The sequence below is a fragment of the Rana temporaria genome, chromosome 2 (genome assembly GCF_905171775.1).
Source record: "Rana temporaria chromosome 2, aRanTem1.1, whole genome shotgun sequence".
NCBI classification, from domain to species: domain Eukaryota; kingdom Metazoa; phylum Chordata; class Amphibia; order Anura; family Ranidae; genus Rana; species Rana temporaria.
The window spans coordinates 273,644,601-273,659,787 of NC_053490.1; the positions used below are offsets into that span (position 1 = coordinate 273,644,601).

Genomic DNA, 15,187 nt, shown 5'->3' on the forward strand with positions numbered 1-15,187 from the left:
TTGAATTTCTCTCTTGATTAGCCATAAAAAAAAATAAAAAAATCTGGAGTGCAGTGATCAAATATATGAACTACATTCTCTGCAACAGAATGACATTGAGACAACTATACAAAGAACCAGCAGGGTTCACAATCAGCCAATAACGTATAGAAGAGTGTGGGTAACTTCATGCAAAATGCTTTTGAGGGCTTAGATGACCTCTGACTTTGAGCTCTATTGACTTCCATGGCACCCTTATCGCAGTATTGGGCATAGGGGCCAAGGAAGGCAAATGCCCTTAGTATGTGGCAGCAGCATCTTAACTAGAGTGCTCAGTTCATCACTTGGGACAGCATGCACGGGGGGAATGATGCCAACTGCGGGTCAGTAAAGAACCGTTAGTATCAGGAAATTTCATAGGCACCCAAAGATGCAAATAAAATATTGTTTGGTGCATCAGCCCACACAGCTTTGATTCTAAGATGAGGTTAAGCCCAGAGAATGCAATGTCTCTGGACCTGGAACACGCTCTATGGCTAAATCTTACCAGCATACGAAGGCCTAGAAACCAGCACGCACAATGTGGAACACTGTGTGCAAAGGTCACATTCTGTGCTAGCCCCTCACATCCAGTCCAGGGGGGTCCATGTATGGTAAGCAAATATGAGTGTGACAATAACAAAAATTAGGTGTCGCTCAAGTAGAGAGGAAAAGTCAAACTAGATGGCTGTAAGTGCAGGCAGGGACAGGGAGCTAGCCCTGGCTCCAAGCTGCAGCAAAGTCAAAGGAAAAGTTCCATAAGCTGCACATCATGAAGCAGACCAAGGTGCATGAAGTGACATGAATGGCATCCTCAGCCTGAAATCCGGCCATGCCCAACACATTTTGCTCCGCCCCGTTGGGAGCTTAATCATGCTCCCCATGATTAAGCTCCAAGGGGTGGAGCAACACACGTTGGGTGCGTGGCCTGTCTGGAGGCCAGGCTCAGGCTGCCAATCTCACTTCATGCGTAGCTAAAGGAGCTTTGCCTTTAAGATCAAATATCAGGCTTAAGAAAGCAGCTATCTGGATCAGCATAGAGACAAGTTCAAGCAGCGATGGTTGAATAAAGAATTGTAGAGAACATCTATCCTCCAAGTAACTAGGACAAAAAAAAAAAAAACACCCTGGAGGCATGATGGGTAGCAGAGGGGTTATGCTGAGGCTGGTATACAAATTTGCCAGTGTTCAATCCACCTGTAGGCCGGAGTATAACCTGACATTATCTGAATCTTCTTGTGTCCCTCAATGGTCAAGAAGGAAGCCTAGTTTCTATGTATAGTTTGCATTAATAAATGTATACAAGGTCAACCATATTTGCCTAGGACAGGGGTTCTCAACCTAGTGCCCTGACCCCTTGTGGGGACCCCCAACAGTAAAATTATTTTCGTAGCGTGGGTTGTCAGCACCCAAGTCAAGACATTTGCAACCCTAACCCACGGACATTTAGCACTCCCCGAGTCCCTTCCACTCGTACAGTGTTAAAACCCCTTTTGGTACATTTTAGGATGTACCACTCTTTGTTCTCCTTTCTTTCCCTTGGATCTCACTCTATCCCATGGCAGTGCTGGCAGGGAGTTGAGATGGGTGGTAATGCTGGGGGGGGGGGGGGGGGGGGTCCTGATCACCCAACTTAGGTGCTCTTGATCCAGGTCATCATCTGATCTGAGAATTGTAGTGGGGACTTCTAATGGCAAAATAATCACAGGTGGTGTTACTCACTATCTCCAGCTACACTGTCTCCGACTTTGTGGTGTCTCGTAGCAGTGACACCTATTCTGAAATCAGGAGATGGGGTCTCCTCCAGCCCCTCCCACTTCACATTCCTCACCAGTCAGCTGACCTCTTGTCTCTGCCCTCCAGCCATGCCGTGAACTGAATGGGTGGCTGCGAAGAGGCTGAATGGGAAGCCACAGGCTCCAGTAACAGCCTAGCTGGGCAGCCACAGGCTCCAGGAACAGCCCTGCTGGGAGAGCGTTGTGGGCTTCAGGAATAGCCCAGGAGTCGATGACACCTGGCAAATCATCAGTCGACCCCCAGGTTGAGAACCACTGGCTTAGGACATACCCTGGCTCTCCCTTCTGCTTTAGATCTACAAACTGGTTCTTCCTTCTCATAATGCGAATATCTGGCAGATTCGGTGAACATAACTCCCACCCATCATGTTGATACCTTAATGCACCATTTTTAAACATTGAAGGAGAAAAATAAGTAGGTGTGGTGCCGTTCAATGGATTATAATTGTGGTGGTGATGCAATTTGGGTGTGAATGTAACACCAGTAAATAATGTGCAAAATTATGACAAATTATAAGTGAACATAAACATGTGCATGTAAATCAGAAATAAATTAATACAAGTTTTAAAAGTTAAACTCCTATTGAGCATTCAAATAAGTCCAGAAAAGATACCAATTAGATATTCCAAAAAGTACCAATTAGATATTAAAAAAAGGCCAAAAAGTGCTTGTGAAAAGTGATCTCTAATGTAAATGATCTCTGGGTGAAATAAATTCAATAGAGCATTCAATACAGTTCAAGAAAGTGCTCGTGAAAAGTAATCACTGTTAGTTTTCCCTCTTCACAAAGTGATCACAGCAAGTGTGGCTTATCCGTGCGTTACATTCACACCCACATTACATCACCACCACATTGAGAGTCAATTATAATCCATTGAACAGCGCCACACCTACTTATTTTTCTCCTTCATTCATTTTCTCCACCTAGGTGGTGGTAATCTGTAGCAGTTCTCTTGATTTACCACATTATATATTTTTTTCCCCTGCTGGTATTTTTCTCCTTTGCGCGTAATCATACACACCCTTTATCATTTTTAAACATTGCTATGGCAAATTTTGAGAGACACAGTCCCTGGGTTACCAAAAAAAATAATAAAGACAGGATCTGTAGGTTTGTCCTCAAGTTGAATCTAATTTGGAACAGGTACATTTTTTTTTGGTAGCTCCAGCCAAGAAATCTAATTTAAGCTTTTTGCATAGGGAAGGGTTATCACCCCTGTCCCAATGACAATTGGATTTTGGGTCGTTAGGGAAACATGGACTGGTGATAAAGCATCAGTGGAGACACCTTTTTCCAATAATAACCTTTACAGGAGTGAATTTCCCCTCACGTATGTGGGGGGGAAAAAAAATGTATATAATATCTCAAACTCTTTGGTCAAGTGTTCAAAAAGTACCCCTCCATCTGTACATATAAGGATCATGGATCTCAGCAAAAATACATTACAAAAGTGTAACCGATGAAGCCCCTATATGGAACACCAAACCCAGTTACCGCCAATACTTTTTATGGATTAAAATAGTGAAGGCATAGTTTGAAAACACCATTCACAGGAGATAGGAAGCAGATGTCAGTGCATAAACACCTGTGACACCTGATCCTGAACTATACATGTGGACATACTGTACCAAACAAGGTATTGAGAAAGAACGTACATCTTTGCATCTGTTTGCTGTATTCAGACATGTTATCTGGCCGGATGGAACGCAGAAATTTAATGTAATCATCACTGTGATATTTTGTCATTTCTTCAGCACTGGCTTTGTGTGGTCTCTGGTAGGATGAGAAATTATTTATTTTAAACAACAATATTGGCAACATATTTCACTAAGCACTTGATGCAGTCGGTCACAGTGCGATATAGTTAAATACTGCTCTCAGTGACTGTAGAAGAAGAACACACACACACACACACACACACACACACACACACACACACACTTTTGCACTAAAAGCCACCATGTAGATTTTCCCAAAGACTGCTCTGGCAATGAATGACAGGGAAACACTGAAGCCTGCAAGTAAAGCAAAGCTACAATTTACAGTGAATAGGTGCTACCATTTAGACAACACTTCCCTGGTTGCTTGTACATAGAACTCCCATTTAAAACTGTGCGCATTCTTCAAAAGACACCAACATTAGTCATTGGGGGGGAGGGGGGGGGGGTCAAAAGGTTATTTTTGCTAGAAAATGTAGAACCCCCAAACATACATATAAAATATTTTTTAGCAGAGACTCTAGTGAATAAAACGGAGATCGTTGCAACTTTTTACACCACAGGGTATTTGCGCCCAAATTTTTCAAACCGCAAAATTAGCCCAATTGTTTTGTATAATGGGAAAGATGATGTTACGATGAGTAAATAGATACCTAGAAAGTCTTGCACACTCGTAGAATGGTGCCAAACTTGTAACTAAAAAATTCCCATAGGCGACACTTTAAATTGTTTACAGAGGAGATCTTGGTCTAGAATTAGGGGAGAAACAATATCAAGCAAGTGGACATTGATGGTCAGACTTTAAGGCCAAGGAAGTATGGTTTTGTAAAAATATATAATTTAATAGCATATAAATAAATTAAACAGGATATACATAAAATAAATAAGTTCAAGAAAAATTATCACAAATTCATCAACAGTAAATGACCACTGTACATTCCTCCGAAGTCGCCAACGCACGTTTCGCCGTGGGGCTTCTTCAGGGCGAAGATGAGGAATATATAGTTAGCAGAGAGATAGAAACTTATATGGCTGGTGGTCCCTCGATGGGTGCGTCCACGGGGCATATAAGATGGAAATATACCAAGTCGGGAGGTAAGCTTTAGGCACAAGCTTCCATATATCGAAAATCTTAGGTGAGTCGAAAGAGTCAAGACTGCAAGTCCAAGAGGTGGAAGATATGTACCACAGGAAGAGTTAATACTCGGACTATTTTTATGAAGTCCTGAGCACACTGAGACAGCAGATGGCAGTATAACAGCAATGTGGAGGGGCTTACATAGAGAAACCCTTTCTGTAGCAGCCTTTGTATGGGGCTTTTGTACAGGCCCTATAACTGATTGCAGTAATGCGTCTGTGTCCCAGGGTGTACACACGGTGTTGCCGTGTGTACACCCTGGGACACAGACGCATTACTGCAATCAGTTATAGGGCCTGTACAAAAGCCCCATACAAAGGCTGCTACAGAAAGGGTTTCTCTATGTAAGCCCCTCCACATTGCTGTTATACTGCCATCTGCTGTCTCAGTGTGCTCAGGACTTCATAAAAATAGTCCGAGTATTAACTCTTCCTGTGGTACATATCTTCCACCTCTTGGACTTGCAGTCTTGACTCTTTCGACTCACCTAAGATTTTCGATATATGGAAGCTTGTGCCTAAAGCTTACCTCCCGACTTGGTATATTTCCATCTTATATGCCCCGTGGACGCACCCATCGAGGGACCACCAGCCATATAAGTTTCTATCTCTCTGCTAACTATATATTCCTCATCTTCGCCCTGAAGAAGCCCCACGGCGAAACGTGCGTTGGCGACTTCGGAGGAATGTACAGTGGTCATTTACTGTTGATGAATTTGTGATAATTTTTCTTGAACTTATTTATTTTATGTATATCCTGTTTAATTTATATGCTATTAAATTATATATTTTTACAAAACCATACTTCCTTGGCCTTAAAGTCTGACCATCAATGTCCACTTGCTTGATATTGTTTCTCCCCTAATATTATTACAGATGTGGCCCATGTGAGTGCTATCCTTGTGTTTCCAACTTTTCTCCCCCTACGCCCTTTTCTCTCCTCCTCTCCCCTTCTTTTCTTCTTTCTTATTTCTCTTTTCTCTCCCCTTTTCTTCTCTCCTCTCAACTCTTTCCCCAGGTTCTTTAACCAACCCCTCTCCTCCTTGAATCACTTGGTCTAGAATTGTTGTTGCGCCAACGCATGTGGCGATACCTCACATGTGTGATTTGAACACGGTTTACATACACGGGCACAACTTGCGTAAGCGTTCGCTTCTGTGCGCAAGCACGTGGAGACAGAGGCGCTTTAAATTCTCTATTTTACCTTTATTTTTACACGCTTAAACTTTTTTTTTTTTTTTAATTAATCACTTTTATTCCCATTATAAGGAATGTAAACATCTTCGTAATAGGAATAGTGCATGACATGTCCTTTTTATGGAGAGATGTGGGGTCTAAGAATCCACATCTCGCCTCCAGGCTGGAAAGACCGAGATTAAAAAATAGATAAATTTATTTTTTTACTTCCGCTGGGCGTGATATCATAACGTCGCGCCCGGGTTTCCTAGGGTCATAGAGATGACTGGTGACCAGAAGTCTCTATGACTAAGTTCTAGCGGCGACCAATTCGTTCTCCAGCTCGCCAATTGCATGGGCAAGCTCGGAGAAGCACCAGAGGGCATCGGGAAGAGATGTCCCCTTCTGCCGCCTGTAAGCACGATCAAGTGGCTGAACTGCTGCTATGATTGTTCTTACAGTGCACAGAATCGCCATCTGAAAAAGAGGATCTCTGAATTGATGCCTGCAGCCATCATTTAGATATCCCCACTCAAAGTCCAGGACGTCATACGTGGTTAAGGATATGTTCGCATTACAGAACATGTTACACCTGTATTTAGAGTTCAACTTGTTGTTGTAGCTCCTTTCCCCTTCACCCTCAGAGCCCCTTCTCCTGCGACAGTGGGATTGGGCTCCTCTCCAGTGTACATTTAAAATTGGCAAAAACGTGCATTTATTGCTTTTCCTAAAAGGTGAAATTGGTCATTACCATATTGTTAGAAAAAACTAGGGACACATTTTGTTTTTCTAGAACATTTATACTCATCTTGTACTTAATCTTGTTGCCACTAGATGGCATAACAACTCTGACTAGCTAGTACTAAATCCTACATGAAAAAAAAAAATTCCTGGGCAATCATATTGCCAAAATAATTTTTTTTCACATACAAGTATATTTAAAAGGAAGGACTTGTGTAAAGTTAGAAAATTGTCTATGTAATCATATATAATTAAAATAAAAACAGGATTTTTCTTTTTACTGTCTGGTATACCAAACTGTTAGCATCAGTTCAATTAGCACTTACATAGATTTCCATCTTCCTGTACAATCCATAATTAAGAAGTAGATTGTGGGTCATTCTTATCCTGTGAGGTTTCATTGGATGCCCCTGCCCATAATAATAATTACCAACATCACCTATAAACAAAAAAAACACAACAAAACAGGTCATTGGAATTGCCAAAACATTATGGAAATACTCAAAGCTAAACTCTGGGGACAAAAACGCATTCATTACTGTAAGGAGGCAATGATATAAATCACTGTGCTGTACATAGTCTGTGCAGAGACCTACTAGCGCATTATGCCTCGGTTATACAGGGAATCCCCCCACCCCCCAAGGGTTTACAACCACTTTAATACCCAAAATTATGCACACAGGTAAAGTGTAGGAGATTTGTTCATGTTGAATTACTACACAAATCTGGAAGATTAAATAATGCATGACCCTTGTATTCAGACAATTTGGGGTTGATTTACTAAAACTGGAGAGTGCAAAACCTGGTGCAGCTCTGCATGGTCGTCAACCATCTTCAGCTTGTTCAATAAAGAGTCGACAAAAAAAAAAAAAAAAAAACTGGAAGTGGACTGGTTTCTATGCAGAGCTGCACAAGATTTTGCACTCTCCCGTTTTAGCAATTTGAGCCCTCTGCGTTTAGCCTGGAGCTCAGCTTTAAAAGGGATGGAACATCTGATGTTTGCATGCATAGTAAAGTGTAAGTATAACTCTCACAGGTATTAAAGAAATTCTAAAAAGGGCAGAAGGTTTTTTTTTTTCACCTTAACCACTTTAAAGGGGTTGTAAAGGTAAAAAGAAAATTCCCTAAATAGCTTCCTTTACCTTAGCGCAGTCCTCCTTCACTTGCCTCATCCTTCCATTTTGCTTTTAAATGTCCTTATTTCTTCTGAGAAATCCTCACTTCCTGTTCTTCTGTCTGTAACTACACACAGTAATGCAAGGCTTTCTCCCTGGTGTGGAGTGTCGTGTTTGCCCACTCCCTTGGACTGCAGTAGAGTCAGGATAACGCCCAATAACACACAGCTCCTTTCTCTATCTGCAACGTAGAGAGAGTCCTGACTCTCCGGTAGTCCAAGTGAGGGGGAAAGCACGACACTCCACACCAGGGAGAAAGCCTTGCATTACGGTGTGTAGTTACAGACAGAAGAACAGGAAGTGAGGATTTCTCAGAAGAAATAAGGACATTTAAAAGCAAAATGGAAGGATGAGGTAAGTGAAGGAGGACTGCACTAAGGTAAAGGAAGCCATTTAGAGGGAAAAATATATATATTTTTACCTTTATAACCCCTTTAAGACCAGACCTATTTTTCAAACTTGTGGTTTACAAGTTAAAATCATTTTTGTTTTTGCTAGAAATTACTTAGAACCCCCAAATATTATGTAAACATCCCCTGTAATAGAAAAAAAAAAAAAAAAGCATGACAGGACTTCTTAAATATGAGATCAAAAACACCTCAGATCTCATATTTACACTAAAAAGCAATAAAAAAATAAAGTTGCTTTAAGAGCTATGGGCGGAAGTGACATTTTTATGTCGCTTCCGCCCTGCAATTGGTATAGAGCCGGGTGGGGGCCATCTTCCCCTCACTCCGCTCCATACCACAGAGGACACAGGATCGGATCGGCTTACGGTAAGCGGCAGAGGGCTCCGGAGCACGGCGGAAGCCCCCCCCCTCTCTACCCCTAGCGATAAAAAGTGATCTTGTGGCGAATCCGCCACAGAGACCACTTATCTGAAAGTGGACCACGTGCTGAAGAGGATGCCAGCTGCTGCCATAACAATATTCCTCTTCAAAGTACCGCCGTATAATGAAGGTGGGCGTTCTGGAAGTGGTTAAAGGGGCTGTAAAGTTATCCTTACCACTTCTGTGCAAGGGTTTTGCACAGAGCGGCACCAATCTTCCTCTTCTGGGGTCCCCCAGCGGGTGCTCCCGACTCCTCTTCTCGCGTGTGCCCCCACAGAGAGCCGCTGTCCATGGGGGCACGCTCCCGAGTGCCGCTGCTGTGTCCATTGACAGACAGCAGAACTCGGCCCTGCCCCCGGCTCCTGTGTCACTGGATTTGATTGACAGCAGCAGGAGCCAGTGGCACCTGCTGCTATCAGTCTATACAATGAAGACTTAATAAAGCAGATGGAGCTGTTGTGCTTGTCCCGGTCGCTGAAACGATCGGTTTTAGGCAAGTAAAGGGGGCTCTGGGGGCAGCTGCACATCAGAAGGTTTTTCACCTTAATACATAGAAATGCATTAAGGTGAAAAACCGAAGGTTTACAAAACCCCTTTAAGGCATTCTCTGCAATAAAGGGGTTGTAAACTCATGAATTCCGTGTAGTGCAGCAGAACCCCCCCCATTTAGCTTACCAGGCTGAACCAAATCATTCTAGCGACTGGGATGGGCACAGCAGCTGGAGATATTGGCTCCCGCTGCCGTCAATCAAATTTAGTGACTCGGGAGCGCATCCACATGAGTGCCCCCATTAAAAGAGGAGCGCCATTGAGGAACCCCAGGAGAGAAGGATCGGGCTGCCCTGTGCAAAACCCCTGCACAGGGGAGGCAAGTATGCCATTTTTTTAAAAAATAACAATTTATGAACCTTTACAACCCCTTCAAAATGTAAAAACAAAACCTTCCAATCTCTGTGCCTCCCCCCTCTTGGCACCACTCTAGATCCAGTGCAGCCTCAATCTCCTCTCCTCCTGTATTCACAAGCTTTACTGAGAGGAGAGGGAGCCATTGGCTCCAGCTGATGTCAGTCAACTCAAATCCTGTAAGGAGGGAGTGGGGGGCGGGCCATGTCACACTGTCTATGAATGCACCGAGCCCGGCTTAGGAGCATGCTGTGGGGGGACACCAAAAGAGGAGGTCAACTCTGCAGGTAAATATAACATGTCTGTTTTTAACTTACAAAACAAAAAGTAGCTTTACAACAAACTTTTACAGGCCCCTCCCTCCCCTTTCTGCCAATCTACCTCCAAGCTCATGCCCGACACAAATTTTTAGCTGCTGTTTTCTTGTGTGTCAGAGAGCTTGTCAGATGCAACTCTGCCGATAACAGAGCTTAACTGCACTTAGAGCTTTGGAGAGAGACAAGTAAACATTACCTATACATGTGCTTAGGTCAAATTTCATGAACTGAGTTTACAACCACTTTAGGGTAAAAAAAAAAAAAAAACTTTAGGCTTTAGAACCACTAATGTTAATTTAGTGCTCGACAAGAAGATCTAAATACTTTACTGTCCATAGCTTAGACATTGGTTCACTTTAAAGTCCGACTTAAGCCATTTGTTTGTTTTTCACTTTAGCATAGGGTGAAGAACCGTTTGAATTATTGTAATACTTTAATTGCAGTATACGTCCCTGCCGGTTTGATTTCCCCTTGATTCCTCTCTATTGGACACAGAGACCAGAAGTGAATGGTTTTATTAGCTCCTGAGCACCAGACAAAATCCAAAACAAATGCAGCAGGCTGTAGAGAAGACTGCTGCTCTGCAAGTAAAAACAGTGGTCAAACATTTCATTTTTACCTGTTTTTTTGGGTCTAGGTCTACCAATTCCGAGGTTGTCCTTGGCTACACCTCAAAGTAACGACAAAACTGCGCATTCTGCTCCTCCCGAGAACCATCTCTCGTTACCTCCTAAGCTCACCTTCGGGATTTCTCCATGTCTCATCCATCCTCTTGAACTCACTACCCCAATCTGTCTGGTTTTCTATTACTGTGTCTGCCTTTAGGAGATCCTTGAACATTCATCTCATCAGGGAAGCCTTGCTCACTTCCACCCAAAACCTGTCCTTCTACCTCCTTCATCAGTGCATTCTTCAGACATTAAAGTGATTGTAAAGTCTTGTTTAAAAAAATAAATCAAACATTTTATACTTACCTTCTCTGTGCAGTTGGTTTTGCACAAAGCAGCCTGGATCCTCCTTTTCTCGGGTCCCTCTTCACTGCTCCAGGCCTCTCCCTCCTCTCGAGTGCCCCCACAGCAAGCAGCTTCCTATAGGGGCACCCGAGCCAAGTCACAGCTCTGTGTGTCCTTTCAGACACTGAGCCCAGGCCCCACTCCCTCTCTTCCGATTGCCTAACTGACTTTGACAGCAGTGGGAGCCAATGGCACCAATGCTGTGTTTCAGCCAATCGGGAACTGCGTCCCAGACGGCCAAGACAGGATGGACAGAGATGGGGCTCAGGGGAGCTGCTGCACACAAGGTTTTTTCTCTTAATGCATTAAAGCAGAGGTTGACCCAAAAGTGAACCTCCGCTTTTTAGAAAGCTCCCCAGGGAGCAATAGAAACCCAACACAGGTTATAGCCCTACCCACACTGTTCAAGACCAAAAAGGCTGGCTGAAGCTTTACTTTAAAGCTGAGGTTTAATACATCGTTTTCGGGATACAGTACCAAACACATAAGTAGAATTGTGTGTATCCCATTACCTTCAGGTGACTGCTTCTGCTAAAAATAAATCATACTTGCAGTGCCTCCTCAGAGCCACTGGATATTATCCTGAGCATCCGTTTTCCAGAACCGTGAGAGTTAAAGTGATTCTAAAGCCTCATCCCCCCCCATTAAAAGTTTGCTTTGAATCTAGGAGCCAGCTAAAAAAGTTAGGAGCCAGAAAACGCACCCCGTCCCGCCGAGCTCACGCGCAGAAGCGAACACATACGTGAGTAGCGCCCGCATATGTAAACGGTTATCAAACCACTTGTGATGTATCGCCGCGATTGGTAGAGCGAGAGCAATAATTCTAGCCCTAGACCTCCAACTCAAAAACATGCAATCTGTAGAATTTTTTTAAACGTTGCCTATGGAGATTTTAAAGGGTAAAAAGTTTGTCACCATTCCACGAGCGGACGCAATTTTGAAGCGTGACATGTTGGGTATCAATTTACTCGGCGCAACATTATCTTTCACAATGTAAAAAAAAAAAACCTTTACTGTTGTCTTATTTTTTAATTTAAAAAAAAAGTGTAATTTTTCCCCAAAAAAGTGCGCTTGCAAGACCGCTGCACAAATACGGTGTGACAGAAAGTATTGCAACGACCGCCACTTTATTCTCTAGGGTGTTAGAATAAAAAAAATACACAATGTTTGGGGGCTCTAATTAGAGGGAAGGAGATGGCAGTGAAAACACTGGGGAAGCTCCATTAGAATTGCTGGTTTACTTGTCATGCCAACGGCCATCACAAGGTAGCGCAAGATCAGACGGAAGCTTAGGCCTGCAGAAAACCGCAAAGACGCGGCCTCAATTACCAGCCAGCGCGATCGCACGGAGACACAGAATGGACGGTAATTGAGGCCGTGGCTTTCTGCAGGCCCAAGCTTCCTTCCCCGGGCGCCAGGTTGCCAATTCCAGTCGCAACAGCGACCGGATTTTGTCGAACCCTGTGTTATATGTACCTGCTCTCCGTGCAATGGTATTTCACAGCATGATCCCTTACCTTCATTCCTGGAGTATCCTGGCAGTGCCCCCCATAGCAAGCCCTGTGCTATAGGGGGCACCCATGATTTAACCGACAGCAGGAGTCTACGGATCCCACCGCTGCCTGCGAGATCAATAAATGAAGCAGGAGGACCTGCAGCCGCAACAGTGCAAGATGGCTGACAGGACCCAGCTAAGTGTTTGGGGTGGATGGACAGTTAACTGGGAGTTGTTAACCCAATGCAGGGAATGCATTAAGGTACAAGTGTCAAACACGTGGCCCATGGTCTGAATCCGGCCCAACAGGCCATTACATGTGGCCTTCGCACTTCGCCTGCAGGACCCCACCACCTTGTCTCAGCTGCTGGCAGCAGAGTGGAGAACAGAACGCCAAAAACTCCTACAGATCCTGCATCTCTGTGCAGCTTCAGCACCCCCTCATCTCCGCCTCGTCAATTCAGCAGACTCCAGCCCTCCTTCAGAATGTGCGGCAAGGGAGGGTTGACATATAATGTAAGGGAGGAGGGTGAGGTGGTGCGCTGGACATCTAGTGTTAGACACAAACGATTCTTTGAGGGCAACCATAATGCTGATGCAGCCTACAATGAAATTGACACCTACATTAAAGCGAAATTTCACCCAAAAGTAAACATTTTCGCTTTAAGGACTCCTTACATGCCACATGTGGCATGTAATTTTTTTTGGGGGGGGGGGCAGGTACCTAGTTTTGACAGATACCTGCTTAAGCGGAAGTTCTCTTCTCCCCTTGTAATCTTCTGGGACACATCACAGGTCCCAGAAGATCGCCTCCTCAGTGGCCGGGCACAGTGCACGCCGTCAATGTCTTCTCCCAGCATAGAGAAAATAGCTTGGCAGGGGGGTTCCTTTTCAGTATGTCTGTGTTGATGGGGGAATTGTGCAAATTCCTTTCCTGCAACCACGGGAAATTTGCACTATGGCCTATATTAGGCTTGGTTCACATATGCAAATCCGATGCGTTTTTAACCACATCAGATTTGCATAACACGTGAATCGGACCAGCTTTTAATAGAGCAGGTCACACATCTCTGGCAGCCACGGTCCGTTTCTGGGCCCAGTTTAGGTACGAATTCTAGTAAACATTTGCACCTGAACCGGTGAACAAAGCCACACTGGACTGCAAACTGCAGCCGTACATGTGTGAGCCTTAAACTGTAGAACCAATTTCACAGCAACCTCTGCTAGAGAGAAAAAAGTGCCATTCACCCACCCCCTTCTGCCATTTGTATTGCTCATATAACCATTCACCCACGATGCATCACAATCTGTGAATGGAGGAGCAGCAGCTGAAGGACAGGAGATCTACAGAGTACAATGCATGGTGTGACAGCAGGAATACGAGACCTGTGAATGGCAGAGGAAGGGAGAGGTGCAACTTTTCTCAGGAGCAGTGGCTGCAGATAACTTCACAGCGTCAGAGGGGGGGGGGGGGGGGATATTTTTAAGCAGAAAGAGATGGGATACACACCAGTAAAAGTGGCTGAGAATATATATATATATATATATATATATATATAAAAAAATATTCTTCCATACACACACTAAACTTTATATTCCCAATTACATTAAACAAAAATATTGTGACTTATTAGCAGGTGACATACCCATTATTAATTTGGGGCATACACTGAACACTGGGGGGGCAGTGGGGAAAGTGTTGTTCACTATAAAGCGCAAAGAGCGCTAACCCACAGCAGCCAATCAGAATCCACAGTGAAGATAAAGAAGTACAATAATTGGTTATTACGTGTCCCGTACTTTATTGATGTCATAAATGGGATACACCATTTACATTGCCCAGAGGAAAATATATATATATATATATATATATATATATATATATATATATATATATATATATATATATATATATATATATATATATATATATATAAATAAATAAATAAATAAATAAATGGGCTGGTGTAGCAAGCACCCCTCCCCCCCATGTGTAGCATGACCCCCACACTGCCCCTGAAAGGCACGACCCCCATTTCCAGACACAACTACACGTTCCCCGTGCAGCCAAAAAAAGCCTGGACAATCCCATAAGAAGGAGACGGAAGTGAAATGGGTCTCGGTACACACAGAGCCGCCCCAATGGTAACCCCGGAACCCATTCGCCTCCCCCACATGTGCCTCCTACCTCTGACTCTATCCCCCACCCCGCCTCTCACCCAGGCCACGCTCACCATCATAGTAATAGCACACTTTCTTCTTTGTTCCTTGTGTGTACGCCATGTTCCTTTCTGGGCTCCGGATCCACTAGCACTCGACTAGCCAGCGCTCATCAACGTCACCGGCACGTTTATCCTATGCCAGAGCGGCGTTGCCCGTTGGTGATTTGATGGACAGGGAAGCGTCCAATAGCAGAGACAGTCAGTGCGGCTGAGGCGGAGCTTCATTCATCACCCTCTCAGGAAAGGGTTGGTTGAGAGGTTAGGTTGGCTCGTGCTGGTCGCCCTCGTCCTCCAATTTGTAGAATCGCGAGATTTCATCGCGAGACGAGGCTCCCGCCCTTTGTCTATTCATCATGGCCATTCACAAAACCTTGCTTGCCCTAGGGTAGACCAGCTTTGTCCTTTGTTAGAGGAAATGGGAGCATTACTAGACTGCCATTGCAAGCCTCATTTTGAAAATACCATCTGCCTGTTTGTGGGCTTAGTTATTTGTGTCACAACCAGCATACCTCCCAACTCTCCCTGATTTGGAGGGACTGTCCCTGATTTGGAGCAATGTCCCTCATTCTCCTCATTTGTCCCTCATTTTGGTCTGATCTATATAAATGTATATAAAATGCACTTTTTATCTATCAAAACGTGTT

At 44.0% G+C, this 15,187-nt stretch overlaps 1 protein-coding gene across 1 annotated transcript in view; it reads right to left on the reverse strand.

The window, feature by feature from the left end:
• The window catches only part of HDAC1 (histone deacetylase 1), a 34,809-nt gene extending 20,087 nt beyond the window's left edge, over positions 1-14,722 (reverse strand). The window contains exons 1-3 of the mRNA XM_040337040.1: positions 14,556-14,722; positions 6,915-7,027; positions 3,472-3,589 (exon numbers count right to left, since the gene is read on the reverse strand). Coding sequence (XP_040192974.1) covers positions 3,472-3,589; positions 6,915-7,027; positions 14,556-14,604 — 280 coding nt within the window. The 5' untranslated portion in view covers positions 14,605-14,722. The remainder of the gene's footprint in view (positions 1-3,471; positions 3,590-6,914; positions 7,028-14,555) is intronic.
• Positions 14,723-15,187: the final 465 nt, after the last annotated feature.